This window comes from Girardinichthys multiradiatus, chromosome 22, assembly GCF_021462225.1.
Source record: "Girardinichthys multiradiatus isolate DD_20200921_A chromosome 22, DD_fGirMul_XY1, whole genome shotgun sequence".
Taxonomy (NCBI): Eukaryota; Metazoa; Chordata; class Actinopteri; order Cyprinodontiformes; family Goodeidae; genus Girardinichthys; species Girardinichthys multiradiatus.
In genome coordinates this window covers 27536682-27557356 of record NC_061814.1, presented here as the reverse complement: position 1 = coordinate 27557356, position 20675 = coordinate 27536682, and the positions used below count along the sequence as shown (strand labels likewise).

Here is a 20675-nt window from a genome sequence, read left to right as displayed (position 1 = left end):
TTCTGGTACCAAGGTTTAAGGTTTTAAACAGACAGGTTTTGAAACCACTAAATGTTACACCATAGCGATCCAATGCATTATAGTCCTCTCATTAGAGCGTTACAAAAAAAGCCAGAGTTACAATTTTTTTCTGGCTGTATGTCGTATAGACTACTGTAGTGCTGACCCTCACCCACCCGTTGCTGTGCATTGGACAGATGCCTGAAACAAGGATATGACACTTTTCCCTTGGTTACAAGAAAGACAAGACAAGGCCGCCATGATTTGGTAAATTAAGGAGGGACTCCATCAGTCTGGCAACTTTTAACCATTAAACAGTCCTTATCTAAAAAGCAAAATACCTAATATCAGACAAATCTATTTGACGTTTAGCTTTTAGGTGCTTTGAAGGTGAGGGCGGCAGAAGGACAGACTCGCCCAGATCGCCATTAATTTAAGAGCTGCCTGTGACGCTGCTTTTGACAGTTGAGATTTTATTACATAATATCATGTAAAACAAATATTACCAGATATTTTGGAAAAAAGGCTTCTAAAAATGTAATTATGTTATAATTAGTTGATTGTTGTCAGTTAAAATGTAAAAACCAACAAACATTTCACTGAAAAGAAGCACTGAATAAGAAAAGGAAACATAACTGAGTTCAACCACCTCACATACACAAAGAAATCACTCTTTGACTGCTTTCCATGAGGAAAGCGAAAAGTTTCTTCCAGCTGGGAGGAGAATGAAACGCTTAAGTGGAACAGTTCAATAAAGGCCATCTATTATGGATGTGTCTGGACACCAACCAGCTCAATTCTATAATTCATGACCTGGCATGAGGATGGCTGTCATCGTTTACCAGCGCTTTCCCCTTCCACACTGACAGTAAGTGCTTATCACTGAGTATGCAGTATTCCCACACTATACACAGACAGACAGACAGACAGACAGACAGACAGACAGACAGACAGACAGACAGACAGACAGACAGACAGACAGAGACAGACAGACAGAGACAGACAGACCATTGTCTGAGGAGGCGGTGTGCAGAAAAACATGCAGGGTTTACAGGTTGGACGAGTCAAACCGATCTGAATTTTACTATTAGTGGCTACAAACTCTTTCTCTTGATGCTCTGAACATCATTTCTGCACAGTTACTGATTCTACTGGCAGCTCAATCACACAATGAGCAGCTGTTGCAAATATGAGTAAAAAACTGTCATCTGTTTCGTGGCCATTCTACTGAAATGGACATCTAGGAACAAACAGATGCACATAAAACCATTTACTGCAGTGATGAAGTACTCTACATCACCACATCTGCTTATAAGTTGACATAAACACAGGACACACTTGTTTTTGAATACCTGAATTACATATATGCAGAATGTGAGCATGAGGACACAATTCTGTTTCAATCAGACACTTAGAAACTCACACACACCCACAAGCTTGCATGGTAGAAGCCACAAAGGGGGAAAGAAACAGGCTTACCTTCTACAGGGAGGAAAAGAATGAAGGAGGAAGGTAAAGAAAGAAAAGGAAAAAAGAAAAACCAGGAGTTAAACTAGCAAGCAAAAACAAAAATGAAGATAGAAAGTAAAAGAGATGCACCTCAGTGGGAGAGTGTTTGTCTACAATTTGACTTTGTGTCAATGGTTTTAGCGTATAAAATTAGGAAAACTCTTGTGCCAAACAGATTTTACCTTGTTCGCCCAGGCGTCTTCGTCCCACGTTGTGAGCTGTAAGACTCTGATGATCTCGTTGATTTCAGTGCTCATCTTTTCAAAGGTAAACCTTCTGTTCTTCTCGGCTTCCTCAATGCCCGCTCCTCGGCTGCTCTTGGTTGCGACAAAAATCTTTATTGCTGAAGACGAAATTACAGTTATTCCCAAATGAATGTTATGGATGAATAAATTGTCAATTAAATTAGCTCTTTCTTTATAAATTCCTCAAAGAAAACATTTTTTCCCAATCATTAGGTAAGCGCTTATGCAGAATCAATATTAGCCTACGTCAATTGAGAACATATTTGATTTTGACCCAAAGAATTAAAGTTTAAGATTAGATGCACTGGAAAACTATTGGGTACGTTGGTCCAAAGGTGTGCAGAAACCATTTTCCCCAGATATACAGTATAAAGTTATAAAGCGTGGTTTCTGTACGTTGGGAGTTCCACAGCAACATCAGATTTCAAAGTCACATTTTGGCAAACTTTATTTATTGATGGTTTCCAAAAGCTGAATAAAGCAAGTTATGCATGGTTTGTTGCCCATCTCTACTAGTCATTGGCAAGAGGCTTGGTACACTCTGGACAGGTCACCCGTCAATCACAGTGCATGCACACACTAAGAGGAATTCAGAGAGACCAATGAACTTAACATGCATGTTTTCGATTGTAGAAGGAGGCCGGAGTACCCGGTGTTATCCAAGCACGCAATGGGAGAGCATCAAACTTCATGTAGAATAGCCCCAGCCTGGGATTTGGAACCCAGAACATTGTTGCTGCAAGGCAGCAGAGCTACCAACTGTGCCACCATGCAGTCCTGGACTGCTTTATCCATTCCAAACCAAATAAAGATGTGTGGTTGGGACTACTGTCCTGTTGGAACACCAAACGGAGAAAAATCTCAGCTCTCTAGTTGCTGATTTGAGGTGAAGTTGAAAAATATGCAGGTAGTCCTTTCCCCTTTGTGCAATGCACCACCACCATCAGCTCCTCAGCACGATGCTACCACCACCATGCATTTAGTAGGTACAGAGTTCTTTAGTGTGAAAGGCTGACTCTTCCAAACATACCTCTTGTCCTCTGTCCAAATAGCTCAGGTTCCTGCCATCTGAATATAAACCTTCTCCAGAAGTAATTTAACTTGTCCATGTGGGCATCCGTACATTTCAGTCAAGCTTAAACGATTTTGGACCAGGGGCCTCTATCTTGATCAGTACACTTTCAATCCATGATGATGTAGATCTTGTTTTACTGTGGACAGCATCACTTGTGTTTGTGGCAGGTGATGGCTGGCTTGAGCTTTGGTGGTTCATAAACTGTTCCTGATCATTTTAACCAGTTTCCTCTGAAAAAACCATTTGGATTAGATGTTTAAAAGTTGGTCAAAATTAGTTGTTCCAACACCACAATGATCCCAAACACGAGTCAAAATTGGTTATAGATTAGATAAAACAGGGTAATATTAATCCTATACAAAAATATGTGGACTACGTTTGAAAAGAGGAGCTGGTAGAAATCAACAAATTTGAATAAACTATCAGTGGGTGAATATTTAGCCAGAATTATGTCGTGTGTTTGTTGGTTACCATGTGGTTGAGGTGCAACTTGCTAAGGAACATGTAATATTAGAATTTAAACTTGTGCACTCTACTCTTCTTTTTTGAAGTCAATTTAAGATGTACGTAGTATGATCATTCCACTCTGGAAAAAGAGCAGCAGAAAACAAGTAACAATTATGCAAAAGTCTCTGTAAAACTATTAAAAATAAAGATACAGCTAAAAATGACATTTTTCAACAACTTTTTGATGTCTTTGTATAAAAATATTATTTGATGCCTGTGTTCCATACTATATCACTTGACCTATTTCATCCCTAGTGTAAAAGCTGTAATACATCCTATTTTCAATATATATATATTTATATACACTGTAGCTGATGTGGGTGGTGCATCGTCAGACCCACATCCCAAGCACCTAATGACTGTAATTACCAGTGTTACTAACGCAACCGCTGGATGCTCAGCCCACACAAGTTCACCCGTATGCACCTGAGATGAGAACGGGCAGCAGCTCCTTGATGGTGTTCATGGATCTGACAAGCATCTGTCTGTGTTCTTGGTGGGTCAGCTCCTGCTGCCGCTCCTCAATCATCTTTGACATCTTGGTCATACCTGGTGAAACAGAACAGAGAAGAAAGAAGGGCAAAATGATTTTCAATGACATTTTAAGGTTACTTAGACTCAATCTCTCCTGTGGGTAGGCTGCAGTAAATGTTTTTTACTTTGAATTTGACCCAGCTGATACACTGATTAATCGACACATTCAAACACTGTTCCTTCATGAACCACTGAGCTTGAACAATGTCTGAATCAGTGGAGTGTGAGGAAGCCTTAGCATCAGAGTTTCTCCAGCTTATTAAGTCACAGCGTTCTGAAAATGTAATTAACCCGATGCCTCTTATGATAAATGGTCTGTTTATGATCCTCCTGCCAGTGGAAAGACTCACTAAAAGTATCTTGATGTCAGAGGAGTCCGTGGTTAATTAGGTTTCTAGGTCCTAACAAATGGATCTTTGACCCAAATAAGAAGCAAAGGTTAATTGTTTCATTTTGCTCTCCTAAAAAACACTTTAAATATATTTCAACTTAATTTTGTATTCTAAATAATTTTAGCTTTGTCCTTAATGTAACAGTTTAATAAACTTGTTTGTAGTAAATTACTAAGTAATTTTTAATGGTTGAGTAATCATACATGTCTCAAGTAAAGAATTATCCTTGTTCATAGATAACATACAATTGCTGATTTTATGACTGTATTTCCTGACCTTCACCCTAAGTTTGCAAGATTTATGGTTCACTATTAAATAAAATAAGATGCAGGACAATTGTTTGCACTTTGCTCCAAAATGTCATTTAAAAATTGCTTATCAGAATACAATGACTTGCAAAAGTATTAAAACCCCTTGAACATTAATATTCAAAGGTTGTGATTTTATGTGACAGACCAACAGAGAGCAGTGGATAATTGTGAATTGGAGGTTAAGGATACAGCATTTAAAAAATGTTTCACAAAAATAAATCTAAAGAGTAGCTTGCCTTTTGTATTCAGCTCTCCTGAGTCAATAATTTGTTAGAACCACCTTTTGTTGTCATTACAGCTGCAGGTTTTTGGGGGTATGTCTACCAGCTTTACACATGTAGGGGGGGATAATATGGCTCATTCATCTTTGCAAAATACCTCAAACTCAGCCAAATTGGACAGAGAATGCCCATGAACATCAGTCTTGCCACAGATTGTCAACTGGATTTAGTTCTGGACTTTGACTGGGTCAGTCTAACTTAAGAATTTGCTTTCATCTGAATCTTTCCATTGTAGTTCAGGTTGTATGCTCCTCTAAATGCTTTCTTTCAGGATTGCCCTTAGTTAGCTTCATTCATCTTTACATCAAGTCTTATCTAGCTTCCCTGTCCCTGCAACCTCACAGCATAATGGTGCCACTACCTTGCTTCATTGGGGGGTTGTGTGTTCAGGGTGATGTGCTGTGTTTTCTACCACACGTGGTTTAAGTAAAACTTTGCTCTCATTTCACCAGAGCGCCTTTTTCCACATGTTTGCTGTCGTCCCAACTTGCGATAATACTTTAAAGGAGACTTCATATGGCTTTCTTTGAAAAATGGTTTTCTTCTTGCCACTCTATCATAAAGATCCAATTTTTGGAGTTCACAAATAATAGTTGTTGTGTCAACAGATTCTCCCACCTGAGCTGTGGATCTCTGCAGGTCCTCCAGAGTCCCTCTCCCCAGACACCTCCTCCAGCTCCTCCGGGGGGAGCCCAAGGCATTCCCAGGCCAGCTGAGAGACATAGTCCCTCCAGCGTGTCCTGGGCCATCCCCTGGGCCTCCTCCCAGTGGGACGTGCCTGGAACACCTCCCGAGGAAGGCGTCCAGGAGGCATCCGGTATAGATGCCCGAGCCACCTCAACTGGCTCCTCTCGATGTGGAGGAGCAGCGGCTCTACTCCGAGCCCCTCCCGGATGGCCGAGCTCCTCACCCTATCTCTAAGGGAGTGCCCGGCCACCCTACGGAGGAAGCTCATTTCCGCCGCTTGTATCCGGGATCTCGTTCTTTCGGTCATGACCCAAAGTTCATGGCCATAGGTGAGGGTAGGAACGTAGACCGACCAATAAATCGAGAACTTCGCTTTTCGGCCAGCTCTCTCTTCACCACAACGGACCGGCACAGTGCCCCCATTATTGTGGCAGCCGCACCGATCCGTCTGTCTATCTCCCGCTCCATTCTTCCCTCACTCATGAACAAGACCCCGAGATACTTAAACTCCTCCACTTGAGGCAGGAACTCCCCTCCAACCTGAAGAGGACAAACCACCCTTTTCCGGTCGAGAACCATGGCCTCGGAGGAGCTGATCTTCATCCCAGCTGCTTCACACTCGGCCTTGAACCGCCCCAGTGCATGCTGTAGGTCTTGGCTAGAGGGGGCCAGCAGGACCACGTTATCTGCAAAAAGAAGAGACTAAATCCTGTTGTCCCCTAACCAGACCCCCTCCGGCCCTTGGCTGCGCCTAGAAATCCTGAACAGGATCGGTGACAAAGGGCAGCCCTGCCGGAGTCCAACATGCACCGGGAACAGGTCTGACTTAGTGCCGGCAATACGAACCAAACTCCTGCTCCGCTTGTACAGAGATCGGATGGCCCCTAGTAAAGGGCCCCCGATTCCATACTCCTGGAGCACCCCCCACAGGGCATCACGAGGGACACAGTCGAATGCTTTCTCCAGGTCCACAAAACACATGTGGACCGGTTGGGTAAACTCCCATGAACCCTCGAGTAGCCTGTAGAGGGTATAGAGCTGGTCCAGTGTTCCACGGCCGGGACGAAAACCACACTGCTCCTCCTGAAGCCGGGGTTCGACTATCGGCCGGACTCTCCTCTCCAATACCCTGGTGTAGGCCTTACCAGGGAGGCTGAGGAGTGTGATCCCCCTGTAGTTGGAACACACCCTCCGGTCACCCTTCTTATGTAGGGGGACCACCACCCCAGTCTGCCAATCCAAAGGCACTGTCCCCGTCCGCCACGCAATGTTGAAGAGGCATGTCAACCATGACAGCCCTACAACATCCAAAGACTTGAGGTACTCAGGGCGGATCTCATCCAACCCCGAAGCCCTGCCACCACGGAGCTTTTTAACCACCTCGGTGACTTCAGCCTGGGTGATGAAAGAGTCTAACCCCGAGTCCCCAGCCTCTGTTTCCACCAGGGAATACGTGATGGCAGGATTGAGGAGATCCTCCAAGTATTCCTTCCACCGGCCGATAATGTCCTCAGTCGAGGTCAGCAGCTCCCCACCCCCACTGTAAACAGTGTTGGCAAAGCACTGCTTCCCCCTCCTGAGGCGCCGGACGGTTCCAGAATCGCTTCGGGGCCAACCGGTAGTCCTTCTCCATGGCCTCACCGAACTCCTCCCAGGTCCAAGTTTGTGCCTCTGCCACCGCCAGGGCCGCGGCACGCTTGGCTCCACAGTACCCGTCAGCCGCCTCAGGAGTCCCACAAGCCAACCACAGCTGATAGGACTCCTTCTTCAGCTTGACAGCGTCCCTTACTGCCGGTGTCCACCACCGGGTTCGGGGATTGCCGTTGCGACAGGCACCGCAGACCTTAGGGCCGCAGCTACGGGCAGCAGCATCGACAATAGATGCGGAGAACATGGTCCATTAGCCATTCTTTTTAGCTTTTATTTTTAATTATTTTGAAAAATTAAATTACTTTGTGTTGGTCTGTTGCAAAAATTTTTTATAAAATACGTTGAAGTTTGTGGTTTTCACTTGAAAAAATGAATAGGTTCAAGTGGTATTAACACATTTGCAAGACACTGTAAATATTTTTTTTTGATTTGTTCAGATAAGTTGGCTTTAATAGAATCTTCTCACTGTAGTCAAGCTGTGTAATTTTTACTGACCTGGTCCGAGGTTTTTTGTGTAGGTGATGAGGTCCTCCATGGTCTCCACCACCTCAGCTACGGTCAGATACTCCAGGATGCCTTTACACACACGGATGATCTTACGCACCTGCAAACACAATGCAATAACAGGTGAGATCTCAAAGAACAAAAGAAGAAGTGCTTCCTTTCATTCCAACAACAACTACATTCATTCTGTGAGCTTTTTTTTGCCTCCTGTTGTTTCTGTGGTGTCTTTGTGTGTGCGTCTAGAGTCTTGTGATCTTCATCTTGTGACTGAGAAAAGCTGCTCTACTGAAAATGAGGCTGGTGATGAGACATGTTGAGCTTAATCACGTGCTCAATGTGATTTCACTTAGGGAGCTGCCATCGATCCATCATGCAATCACACACATGCCCAAACACACACATTCAGAAATCCAGAGTTATGACAGAGGGAGGTAATTTGATCTCTGTGATTAGATCTAGCTGCATTTGAGCCTCCATTACAGCTCCAAGAGTTCTTCCTTCCTCTGTGTGGCTGCTAAATAAAGCTTTAATTCCCTGAAAGAGACCAAAGCATGCTCTGATGGGATGGTGAGTATCAAGACACTAATGCATATTGGTGCAAGTAGGAAAACACACACCTCTGCTTCATCAAAGGTAAGTAGCAGGTCGGACGTTCCAGACAGTATCCCTCTAGATCCATCGATCAGGTAATCCCTGGCAGGAACCGAGTATGGATCTGCCTTAAGCATCTGAGCTGCCTGGACGAGCTTCGAGCATGAGTTCTCCACCCTGAAATCATGCAGGTGACTTTGGAAATCTTTTTGCAACAAAAGGATTGACTAGTACCTCCAGGCAATCACCAAGTAAAGTGATATTCAGGGAAATAATATATATATATATATATATATATATATATATATATATATATATATATATGTTTATTTAGTTATACATATTTTAGAGGCAAAATATCTGAAAATCTAAATCTGAAAAAGGTATGCAATAAATAAATCACAATCTGTGTTTCCATGAAGTTGATAAAAACAATTTTGTTTTAAATTAACTCTTTAACGCTTTTTGAGTCACATCCTCAAAACCAGATATACACTTCCATATACGAGCGCTGACGTAATGTATAGAATGACCCCATCCAGAAATCTCTCACATTGGTCACAGAACAAATAGTCTTCTTGACAAAAAAAAAGTTACACCTCTTTAAGCAGAATATGTTAAATTGGTGTGTGGCCTCTTATTGGAGAGAAAAGAGATAACGTGAGCACTTGTGATGCACTTGTTATATGTGCAGGAATTGTAGGTGAGCACCATGGAAGTAACCACGGGCAGGGAGGAGGGATCTCTCCTCACCCACCAAAAACAGTCTCTCGGTTGGAAACACTTTTCACCCAGGATTTTGAAACAATTGGCCAAAGCTGAAGGAAGAGTACATAACACAATTTAGTGAACATAAAGTTTGTCCGCGACCCGGTCCCGGATAAGCGGAAGACGACGAGTACGAGAAGTTTGTCAAGCAAGAAAATGCTTTCTTTTACAAGATTATTAACTGCACCAGGACTATTTTGTCTGAGCTAAAGTGTTCCATTACAGCTGCTGTACGATTGTGTAACAGTTTTTTTTATTGCCAAACAACATGTTTTTGTGGGAAAACAAACTGCAGATGGACATTTAGGCTTTGAATGGTGTGTAAGATGTCCTCAGAAAAAGAATTTGAAACCTACCTTGCTATAGCATAGTAAATCACAGGCTGATTATGTGTAGAAAAGTGAGACTTCAGCAAGATTATAAAATGCCCCTTAAAATTTTGTTTTCACTGGATACATAGTCCAGAGTGTGTCTGCTTTGTTTTGAGAGCCAAACCTGGAAGCAGACTAAAAACGTGAGAGAGGTGCAAATTACAATGCCATTAACTTTACTTTATCTTCAGTTTGAGACAACTGTAAGAAAGAAATGTGGGCTTGAATTTTAAACACGAATTTTAAATATTCCTTGAGTCAGTGATTGACCCACAGGGGATGAATTTTATGAGGATTCAAATAAAGCTAAATCCCCCCTCATTCTAACCCCATTGGTCAGAGTATCAATGGCTGATGGCTCATCTATATTTAGGCAGGTTCGCATTCCCACATGCCCCTGCTCCTAAGCGCCACAAATCAGATTTATGGTGCAGTAGTCCGTGTATAAGTGAGACCAACAGAATCGACCTGCTGGAGATCCGGATAATTTTTGTGAACCTGCAAATATTTGAAATTGTTAATGTGTCAGATACGTTATAGCATACCAAGAGTATCAACATGCATTTAAAAAACAGAACTACAGCAGGAGTTTTACTGTTTCAGTGTCTTTTGTCTGTTCAAAAGGACAAAAAAAGAAAATCGCAGCACCATTCTTATTGTCTGACACTGGATGTTTGGTTGAAGGATGCCGTTTAATTGTGTTTTTTCTCAAAAATCTAAATTTCCAAGTTCCAAATCGAAGAAATATACAGAAATTTCCAAGTGGGAAATTTAAATTTTTATATTGACCCTGACCCTAGAATCCAGCATTCATGCTGCCTGTTTAAATCACAGTGATAGCAGCAGCAATTAACCCTTTATTTGCTCTTCTGATACTGGTACTTTTGTGTTTAAAATATAAAACACAAAACTATTATTAGCTTGTATTGCTAATAGCAGTTGGCTTGTCACTGAGCACAGCAGTTATCATAGACACCAGTGGTTTTCTGACTTCAAACTGGGGTCTGGCTTACTTGATTTTGGTATTATTCTAAATCCAAGTTCAGGCTTTAGAGGGAAACAAGTAGCAGGAAAAATGTTTGGGTTCACTCTTATCCGTTTCAGTTAACTGGGGTGGGGGAGTTTTCCGCAGCACATTGAAGTAGTTTCCGTTTGATGCAAATATAAGTGTCTTTAACCTATGGTTTTGGTTATGAAATACCTTTGCATTCACCTCGTAAATGGCTGATACCAAAATTTGTTCTGCATTTCTTTAAATGCAACACAAGTACCACCAGTGGTACTCATACCATAGTTGAGAACCATGGAGCTGGAGCAGTGACATTTACACAAAGAAGCAATCAAACACTGATTCCCAGAACCAGTTAGCAGGAGCTCTCACTGAGCACCGTGAGCTTATATGTCAGCACTTTGGAACCGAGCTGGAAAACAGCTAACAGCCTCTAAGCGGTCTGGATGCTGGGGCTGGACAAGCACCAGGCTCGGCCTCAGAAGTGGCTCTTTGTTGTAGCTGGGAACAGAGCCAGGTTTCCTGACATTAAAACGCCTGGAAACCTCATTTGAACAAGTTCTCTGTGTGCTGAGATAAAGTGCATAATTTCCAACATTTTGTCCCTGTCAGACAGAGATACAGCAGCAGAGTTGTTTATTTTTACACAACATGTGCACTGGTTCAGCAACAGGCTTACTTAATAAAAGCAGGAGGCATGTCTCTCTTCATCACCTGGTCCTCTGTGGTTTGAACTGTTTCCTTCCCCACCTGCAACACAAACAAATTTATTTTATTATCATTGGCTGCAGCAAGACAGGAAATGTTTTTAAAGGGCACTATTAATAGACTGAAAGGGTGAATGAGTGTGTATCAATTCACGCCTATTCCAACCATGCATGCATATCATTTCTCATGAGCTGGGGGGGAAAGCAGCTTGTTCATTTCTTCTGTCTGTTACTCTGCATGAAAGCAGGAAAACTTGTTTATATTAAGCTGCAGAATTTTCAGATCAAGTGACTTCACTGATTCTAGGGAACATTGCCGCAAAAGCAACTGTCTTGACTATTTAATCAGGTAAAAATAATAGTCAGAATCTAGTTTTATGTAATTTTACAAATTGTAACGTTGCTACGGCTGCTTTGAAGAGAGCAACACACTGGATGCTTCTTCTTAAGACGTTCATAGCTGCAAAACGACATCCTTCACTGACACAAGCATACACAACCCTTACTTTATACAGACAAACACTCACTTTGCAAAGCCTTTACACTAAACTTCATAATCACAGCTTAAATTATTCTAAACCTCATTCATAGCTTTAAAAAAGCCAGAGAAATTTGTGTGATCCAACATTTTAGTCTCTACAGAGATTCTGAATCCCAACGGAATCCTGGTTTAAAGTCCTTAAAAATGTGATATAACAAGCTCTCTCACTAACACACACACACACACACACATGAGCAAAAGCATATTTGAGATGCAATTACAGCAAAATGATGACATCAGTTTCTTGCTGCTGCTTCAGTGAAATGTTGTTAATAGACTTTCTGGCTCCAGAGATTCAGGAGAAGGCAATCTGGTTGCGCAGTCGGTATGAGGTGCAAGATTTTCTTATTTTGACCACACACATTTTATTCATGGCTATAATTTACACTTTAGTCTGAGCAATGTATCAAGAAATGTATCTCTTCAGTGGTGGTTGATTTTATGACCATGAGAAATCTCTAATTTCATCCATTTCCATCTTCATAAGACTAAATTTGTTTTTATTGGCATTTTATCTTATATACCAAAACAAAGTAGCGCATAATGGTAAAACGGATGGAAAATGAAACATGCTTTTACAGTTTATTTTACAAATAAAGATCGGAAAAGTATGTCATGCATTTGCATTCAGCCCTGACCCAACACCTTGTACACCAACCTCTAGCTGCTATTACAGCTGCAAGTCTTAGCGGTATGTTTCTAGCAGTTTTGCACATCTACTATAATTTTTACCAATTTATCTTTACAAAATAGTTCAAGCTCAGTCAGACTGGGTAGGGAGTATGCCAAAGATTACCTCTCCATTGGATTTAGGTGTTGACCTTGGCAGGGCCAACCAAACCATTCCATTGTAGCTCTAGGAGTATGTTTAGTGTTGTTTTCCTGATGGAATGTGAACCTCCACTCCAGACTCAAGTCTAACAGTTTTCTCTACCAGATTTCCCTGTATTAGGTTCCATCCCATTAACTCTGACCAGATTATCTTTCTCTGGGGAAGATAATTGTTTCCCACAGAATAATGCTGCCACTGCCATGTTTCACCCAGAGGACGGTATATTTAAGGTGATGTGCAGTGTTAGGTTTCCACCCCACACAGAGCATTTTGCATGCATGCTAGAGGGTTACATTTAGATCTCATCTCCACAGAGGATCTTCTTCCACTTTTCCTGTGTTCTCTACATCACATGTGGCAAACTTTAGGAAAGTATTTCTTGTAAGACTTTTTGCATTGACTTTTTTCTGTCAGTTCTCAAATCACAGCATTGGCTTCCTGTTTGTTAAAGAACAGATTTTAAAATGATATTATTGGTGTATAAATCACTAATGTAAAGCACAAACCACGTAGTGACCTGTGTGAGACGTAAGGCTAGATTTCGATAGGATATAAATCTAAAACTTCAGTCTAAAGTCAGATTTAAATTTCCCTTTAATATCTGTATTTTAACATTTGTTTCTTTTATGCAATGCTTTTATCCTTATGCTTTATTAATTTCTCTGTGTTTGTCTTTGACATTAAATCGCAAAAAGTAATTGGAGTTTTTGGCTGTGACATAATATGTGGAAACATTTAAAGAGTAAGAATCTATTAGCACACACTAAAATGTAGTTATAGAATTGAGGTTAAAAGACTTCAGAATTGCAAAACCTTCTTGCCCTCAAATTCATACTTATCAATTCAATACTATACATAATACTATTGTATGACAATCGTTACATTAGAAGGAGAATGATTAGAGATTTTACAGAAACAAACTAATGTTTCTTCTCCATCTGAATCACTTATAAGTAATTTTCCAGAAACTGTCCATTAAAAGAATAATGTGGTGTAAGAGCTGGAAAAGAGTTTGAAAGAGAGGATGTGGAGGAAGGCAGCATCTTGTGGAGACATATGTTAATGTGAGGCAACTTTAAAGTCAACCTAATCTGATTTGTGGAAAGAACAAAAAATAAGGCAGTTTTACAACCCATAAGAAATGGACGCTATATTCTAAGTGTAAACCAACCTGTGGACTTAAAATGTTATCATTAAAGCCTAGCGGACTTACTTTTGGGCAATATTCTGAAGTTATAAAGCTGTATAATCAGTTGAAAAACATTTTACACTGCAATATGTTTGCAAAAACGTCAAACTGAAACTGTCAAAATGACCTGTGACCTGCAGCTCACATGGAGACTTTCTTTGTTCAAAATATAACATTAAGGAATTCAGTTCTACATGTGTAGGCGACCCAAAAGGGTCCTCCAGGCAAACTGTTTCCTGTAAGCAGCAACACTTGTTATTGATTATGCAATGCATTATTAATGCAGTAAAGTGGTTTTCAGAGGACACTGAAGCAGGGGGTATGGGGGGTTTGTACATCCTCAAAAGAAATGATTGCTGCAGCAGGAAACTGACAGCTATTGATCACAGCCTTCAAACTGCACTTTGTCTCACCTGAGACTCATAATTTAATACAGTTTCTTACGATCTCAAATTACACAATTGCTACTGTTAATTATTTGTAACAAAACACAGCCATGCACATTAATGTATTGGTCTTAATGACAAATCTTTAGAGGTTTGATGTAAATGAAGAATTGTTGCTGTTACACTTTTATTCAGCCACCTCTACACACCTCAACCACGCATCAAATCAAACAGTTTTTAAATGCATTAATAACGGTAAACCTGAAAGTCTGAACATAGATGACCATTCATAATAAAAGACTATTGCTCAATTGGAGGAGTAGTTGTCCTGCAGTTGGAAAGTTGTGGGTTTGATGCCCTTGGGTGTGAATGTGTACGTGCATTGTTGTCTTTTCTGTGTTGAACTCATCCATTTATTGCAGGAGATACGAAACCAGCCCCCACAACTCTACAAGGATTAGGTGACTATAGATAAAAGATGGATGAGGTTTTGGGCCTTTGCTTAGGATTGCTGTTGTAATCAAAATAAAATGTTCCACTCTAGATGAAATTTATTATGTAAAAAATTACTCTGCTTTTTCCAGGTCTATTTCTTTATTAAAACTTCAGTGTTAAAATAAAAAAGACATCGAAAAGCATGTTTAACCAAAATAAAACGCTGGGGGTGCTTTAAGGACCTTTGAAGAGAAAAAAAATGTAGACTGTCATTCATGTTCTTATTCACCCTGCATTTGACCTTTCTCATATGTACAGATTAGCCATAACATTATGGCCAGCATGAGCAACATGACTATTCCTTGATTATTTGCCTTACATGCAACAAACTGTGATGCACTCTTTTTTGACTCTTTTTCTGTCAGAACCAGCATTAACGTCTGCAGCAATTTGAGCTACAATAGCCAGTCAGTTGGGTTGGACCACATGGGCCAGCCTTCGCTCTCACAATGGACTTTGGCTGCCCATGACTGTTGCTGTTTTATGACTGTTCCCTCACCTTTCTTAGAACACCTTCGATAGATACAAACCACAGCAGACCAGGAACACCACAGAAGAGCTGCATTTTGGAGATGCTATGACCCAGTCATCTAGCATTCCCAATTTGGACCTCGTTGAACTCGCTCAAACCCCTACTCTTGCCATTTTTTCCTTTGTCTGACACACCAAATTTAATGACACAATTTTTACTTGCTGCCTAATATATCCCACCCACTAATAATCAGTGTTATTCATTTTACCTCTCAGTGGTCATAATGTTATGCCTAATGTGTATAAGAAGTCATTGTGTCTGCTATTGCTTCAAAATGATGGTTTGCTAGACTTTTAAAGCCACAAATATCTGATCTTATTACAAAGAAGAAACTGCCATTTTCTTCCAATACATCAAATACTCAAACTTTACAGTAAAAATGTCACAGTTCAGCATAAAGTCAAAAACGTGTGTGTGCGTGTGTGTGCGTGGTTGTTTGTATGTTGCCCTGCGATGGACTGGCGACCTGTCCAGGGTGTACCCCGCCTCTTGCCCATAGACTGCTGGAGATGGGCACCAGCTCCCCCACGACCCACTATGGAATAAGCGGTAGAAAATGACTGACTGACTGACTTTTGTGTGCCAAAAAACAAAATGACAAATCTAAATTTCTACATCTTGAAGTTTGGTCTGATCTAGAAATAAGACAGAGAAACTTCACTTTTCTTGGTGAGATCTGGCAGTTTAATTGAAATTAAATTTCCTTCTTGGAGAGAGCCTGTTTGGCAAAATTGTGGCATTTCTTCTACTGTGTCATCCTCAGCTCCTTATGCATCATGTCATCAGTGTGTTTTTTAGTAGACGGGCCTTCTTCTTTCAAACATCCTCTCCCTCTCTGTTCAGTAAAGTGTGTGCTTACTTTACTCGGTGCTAAATCTATTTATTCCTCCTCTCCCCTCCCCCCTGAAGACACACTCCTGAAAGAGTCTATGTTGACTCCTTCAGGAGCAGACACTACTATCACTGAGCCAGCTCTGTCATCAGCAGATCACTCAAAAAGCCTGCACTTTCAAACAGACGCACCAGCAGAAGTAGCATGTCCCACATCTTTAGCTGAATCTGCATCAGTCCACATACAACCTCAGAGGGGTTTCGAGTGACACTGCCTAGAGTGCTTGTAAGAGCCTTAGTGGCCCAGTTCTTAAGTGCATGCAACACCCCTTCAATCCCATCATCCTCAGCCCACCCAGGATGGGGTTAACTGTAACTGTATCAGTGTGCAATGGGACCCTTGTGGCAATGGTGGCATCTTGCTATATTTCTATATAGCGTACCATGTTAACGCAGCCTGCACAAGCCTAGAAATGAATCATCCTTCTAAAATAAGGCATGTGTGCTCCAAACAGCTTCACTTTTGATTTTGGTGTTCTTTACATCAAGATAAATTTATCCCCCCAGCAACAGAGTGCTGGATATTTCACAAGCTGCATTCCCAAGCAGCGTTTGTGCTCTCTTGTCACCCACTTCTTCACTTCCGCAAATCTGTCACCAAATGCATCTTTTTTCTCCTCTGCCTATATGTAGTCTGAAAGCTTTCCTTTTTCTAAAAATACACCAACAATTCTCAATGCTAAGACTTTTAAGTGCATCCTTATTTTTCTCTTTTGTGATAACTTCCTCATCACTCTGCTTTGTACTGTAAATCTCTATCCTGTTTTCTGTGTCCGACAGCTTTCCATGCAACTCCCTGATTCCTCCTTGCAGGCTCTCATATCCATGATCTGATACTCAGCGACAAGCCTGAGGCGGCTTTTAACCTCCTTCTGCTCGCTGTCTGGTTGAAGTAGACCCACAAGAACAGAGTGAAAAGAAGAACATGTCTAATAGCCAGCAGACAGCAAGAACCCAATCAAGATTAATAGTATTGCTTCGGAAAAACCTTCACTTTTTATCTCCAATTCAGCCTGCAACCTATTGATCAAATTCATATTTTAACTACTTTCCTACATCAGAAAAGCAAGAAATAATGAGATTCAGGCATTAATTGTCTTTTAGCATACTGAGTAACTCTGTATGGCAAACTATTTCATTTGCTGTGTGTAACAAACAAGAAACACAACATATTTTAGCATACGTTTCTGTTGTGGAGATACATCAAAAGTAACAGGGTTATTTTAAGAGAGGAAATCAGGCTCCAATTAAACTACTATCACATTAAAATATCCAAAACATGAAAGAATAAAAGGATTTTTCCTTTAAAAGGATTTCTTTTGATAACATTTCTTCCTGTTTTCATAGTGTTAGGGACTGCGTGTTTACTTCTGCCTGCTGTCAAATTCTCCTGAGTGACCAAGTGAGTGAGTGAAGCTTGCATCGATAACAACAACCCAGATCAGCATTAATGATGTGGCCCATACAGATTTTTTTCCAGCCAGTGCACACACAGGAAGCATCAATATCTGACTGAAGCTGGGCTCTTTCTACTCAAAATGACCATTGTGACTCAATTGTGTCAGAGATGAAATAAAAGAAAAAGTCAAGATGAGATTAAGTAAATATTATTGCTGAGTTTTTCATGAGACTTCAAATCCTTGGGTAGTTTGACTAGGTTTATTGAAGCTCAAAGAGCAAAACATGTCTTCTTGTGGCACAAGTGACATTTCTCCTGTTACTGTTCAGGGGACATTTACTAAAATGATCTCTACAAACTGGCTTACTTTCACTTGATTACATGGGAGACAGTTTGTTCGTGACGCTCAAGTCCCAAACCTCGAGTCTTTAAGGGGCGAGTCTAAGTCAAGTCTAAAGTCTCTCTGTTTTTGGTGAATTAACAATGACTGGAGTCTAATGCCTGGGTCACACGGGAAGATTTTAAAATTGTCGTTTGATTTTCAAAACCTGAGAGAGCCCACACATGATGATAGAAAAATCGTAGATATAAAGGGTTTGGTCCTACAGTGTCTGGTGTACAGCCACACAGCAAGCACAACACACAACAGATGAACATTCAGATGTCAGACGGGAAATCTTGCAAAAACTCTCGAGATTAAACGAGAGTTCAGAGTAAATAAACATGATTGACGAGGAAGAATTAATGGCGATAGTTTGTGGAGTAATTTTAACAGAGAAAAGAAGAAAAAGGTGTTGGTTAAAGGAGTGGAGACAGCACGAGCTGGGGCTCTACTTGCTACACTATGATATGGAGGTGAGTTGTTGTGTTTTGTTTTTTTTCTCAGGAAACGGCGTTATCCATTTGTTATCCGTTCTTATATTTTATTGAGCTTTCCCCCATTTTGGATTCCCTTCCGTGTTTCCGTCACACATTAAACGTCATATTCAACAGCCCACGTGCTCGCTTGTCCTCGGGAAACACCCCATATGCGAGAATATCGGGCCAAAACAATCAAACATGTTAAATATCCCAAATTTGAGGTCGGAGCGGTCTCTCCGTCCCTCCGAGTAGACTAGATCAATAATCGGGCGTCTTTAAGTTTGTCGGAAGGGGAATATTTGAATCACAGTCCAAGTTTAAAAGGCTATCTATCTATCTATCTATCTATCTATCTATCTATCTATCTATCTATCTATCTATCTATCTATCTATCTATCTATCTTTTTAAGAATCTGGGTTAATAATCTCCAATTCAAAATCTAAAATACTTGAACACTGAAACTGACTGTATGGAGCAGAAGGAGGGGCTCGCCCAGGGGGACCATTCATGAACGAACCGCCACTGGGCATCAGTAATGTCCCACTGTTTTTTGTTTTTTTTTTAATACTGACCCCAATCGCACCCCCCTCTCACTCCAAGCTCAACTGAAAACGTGACAGCTCTCTGTACAAAACCGTGCAAAGTTTGACATTTAATGTTGCACTGAAAGAAAAGCAAAAACTAAGCCCGTCAAACTAACACACATACAAGCATGAGCCTCAGCTGGTGCATGACAGTTGTATGTCTTTTTAATGGCGAGTGAGGACCAAGTTGGGATTTCCAAGCCATATTTCTGGAAGCCACAGAAAATAATCAACTGTAGCTCCAGGACAGTTTTATGGTGTCTTCTCCTTATGATTCATGACACTGATTGAGTAAAACATAAAGCCGCCTGTCTGACCCATTCATCGATCCAGTTGGTCTGCAGAAATGCTGGAAGTTTGGGAGATAAATGCAAAGCTTAGACAGGATTTACGCCCTGCCTTTAAAAACTCGGGACTCACCCGCACAAGGTTGCTGACAGCCGCTTGCACAGCGGCCACCGGCACCGACAAGTCCGGGATGGCTTTCCCGTCCACCTCCCCCTCCTCATGCATGATGACCAGGTGGGAGATCTGCTGGGCCACCGGCTCCAGGATGCTCTCAATGGTCTTGGTGTGAAACACCGGCATCGTGAACGACTTTCAGCACAGCCCCGATGGAGGAAAAAGGCAGCTGGTAGCTCCAGCGCTGATGATCTTTTATTCCCTCTCTCTCTACTCCTCGGAGATAGACACCGAGCTGACAGCCCAGGCCTTTTTAGAGGAATCCTGCCTCCTCTCCTGACTATCTCGTTGAAAGCTGGACTCGAGCGTCGGTGTCCTCCGGTGGGAGCGACCCAAATCGTGACAGAAGGAATCACCGCCCTCCGCCCAATCAGATCCAAGGAATACAGCTGCCAGGCTGCTTGGTGCGCACTGACGCTCTCTTCCTAAATTACGTCATGTGTGCCAGTGCACCCTAAAAGGAAAGTATTGGGGTAACTTAATGAGTCTTGATGGAAGAGACTGTAATTGTAAGTTATGAGAGAAGATCTGGTTGCAGGTGAAACACCTCCAGCCAGTGAGGCTTTGCGCTGAGCAGGTGATTCCTGCAGCCTCAAGAAGGTCAGCCTCTCATGGAGAAGAACCAAATCAGCAACTCTGCTCATAATGTAAACGTAAATGGGGCTGTTTCGTTCTTTTATCAAGCTTTAGACCTCCATCTGACATTTGAGCCGTGTTAAGTAAAAGGTAGGTCAGGAGTTCGTGTCTCCAGGCCTCAATGTCCAGGTCTAAATAAAGACCAAGGATTCAGCTTGCTGCTGCCTGACGTTGAAAGGAGTCTCAAAGATCACCACATGTCACAAGCACACAGTTTCACTAACTTATTTACTTTTAAAACAATGATAAGGCTTCATGTTTAAGTATTTCACCAATGAACTGACAAGACCAATGTGAAACTGTTGGTACATGAAAGTGAAAACAAATTACCTCAAGGGAGGTTTATAATATTTATCTTACTTTTGGCACTCTGGTTTGGTCTATCTGAGTGTGAGTGTATATGGTTGTTGGTGGGGTTGTCTCTGTTTCTTAAATCTGACCCTTTGTTGGGGAACCGGAGACCCCAACAGCAAAACGAGACCCCATGGTGACCAAAGGGCCTGAGGCCAAGTGACCCTTCGTGTGTTTATGTATGCGGTGTGTCCTGACGAGAAGCTGCTATCCAAACAGGACAGACTGGACATTCTGGTCCTCCTGCTCTCTGTTATCCACCATCTCATCTCCTCTCATCAGGAATTACCCTTAAAGAGAAGTAAAGAGTTGTAGCCTTGTTGCTGCATCTCAAACCCATATATGGATTTAGCCAGAGTAAAAGAAGCAGTAAT

At 41.5% G+C, this 20675-nt stretch overlaps 1 protein-coding gene across 7 annotated transcripts in view; it reads right to left on the bottom strand.

Annotated features, from left to right (window-relative positions):
- The window catches only part of LOC124859235 (vinculin-like), a 41362-nt gene extending 21723 nt beyond the window's left edge, over window positions 1-19639 (bottom strand). For 3 of the 7 annotated variants that reach the window (XM_047351895.1, XM_047351899.1, XM_047351900.1), the window contains exons 1-7: window positions 19273-19639; window positions 11114-11184; window positions 8313-8463; window positions 7687-7795; window positions 3763-3885; window positions 1692-1852; window positions 1480-1482 (exon numbers count right to left, since the gene is read on the bottom strand). In XM_047351895.1, coding sequence (XP_047207851.1) covers window positions 1480-1482; window positions 1692-1852; window positions 3763-3885; window positions 7687-7795; window positions 8313-8463; window positions 11114-11184; window positions 19273-19440 — 786 coding nt within the window. In that variant the 5' untranslated portion in view covers window positions 19441-19639. The remainder of the gene's footprint in view (window positions 1-1479; window positions 1483-1691; window positions 1853-3762; window positions 3886-7686; window positions 7796-8312; window positions 8464-11113; window positions 11185-19272) is intronic. The other 4 variants (XM_047351896.1, XM_047351901.1, XM_047351897.1 and 1 more) reach the window with 3 other exon arrangements.
- Window positions 19640-20675: the final 1036 nt, after the last annotated feature.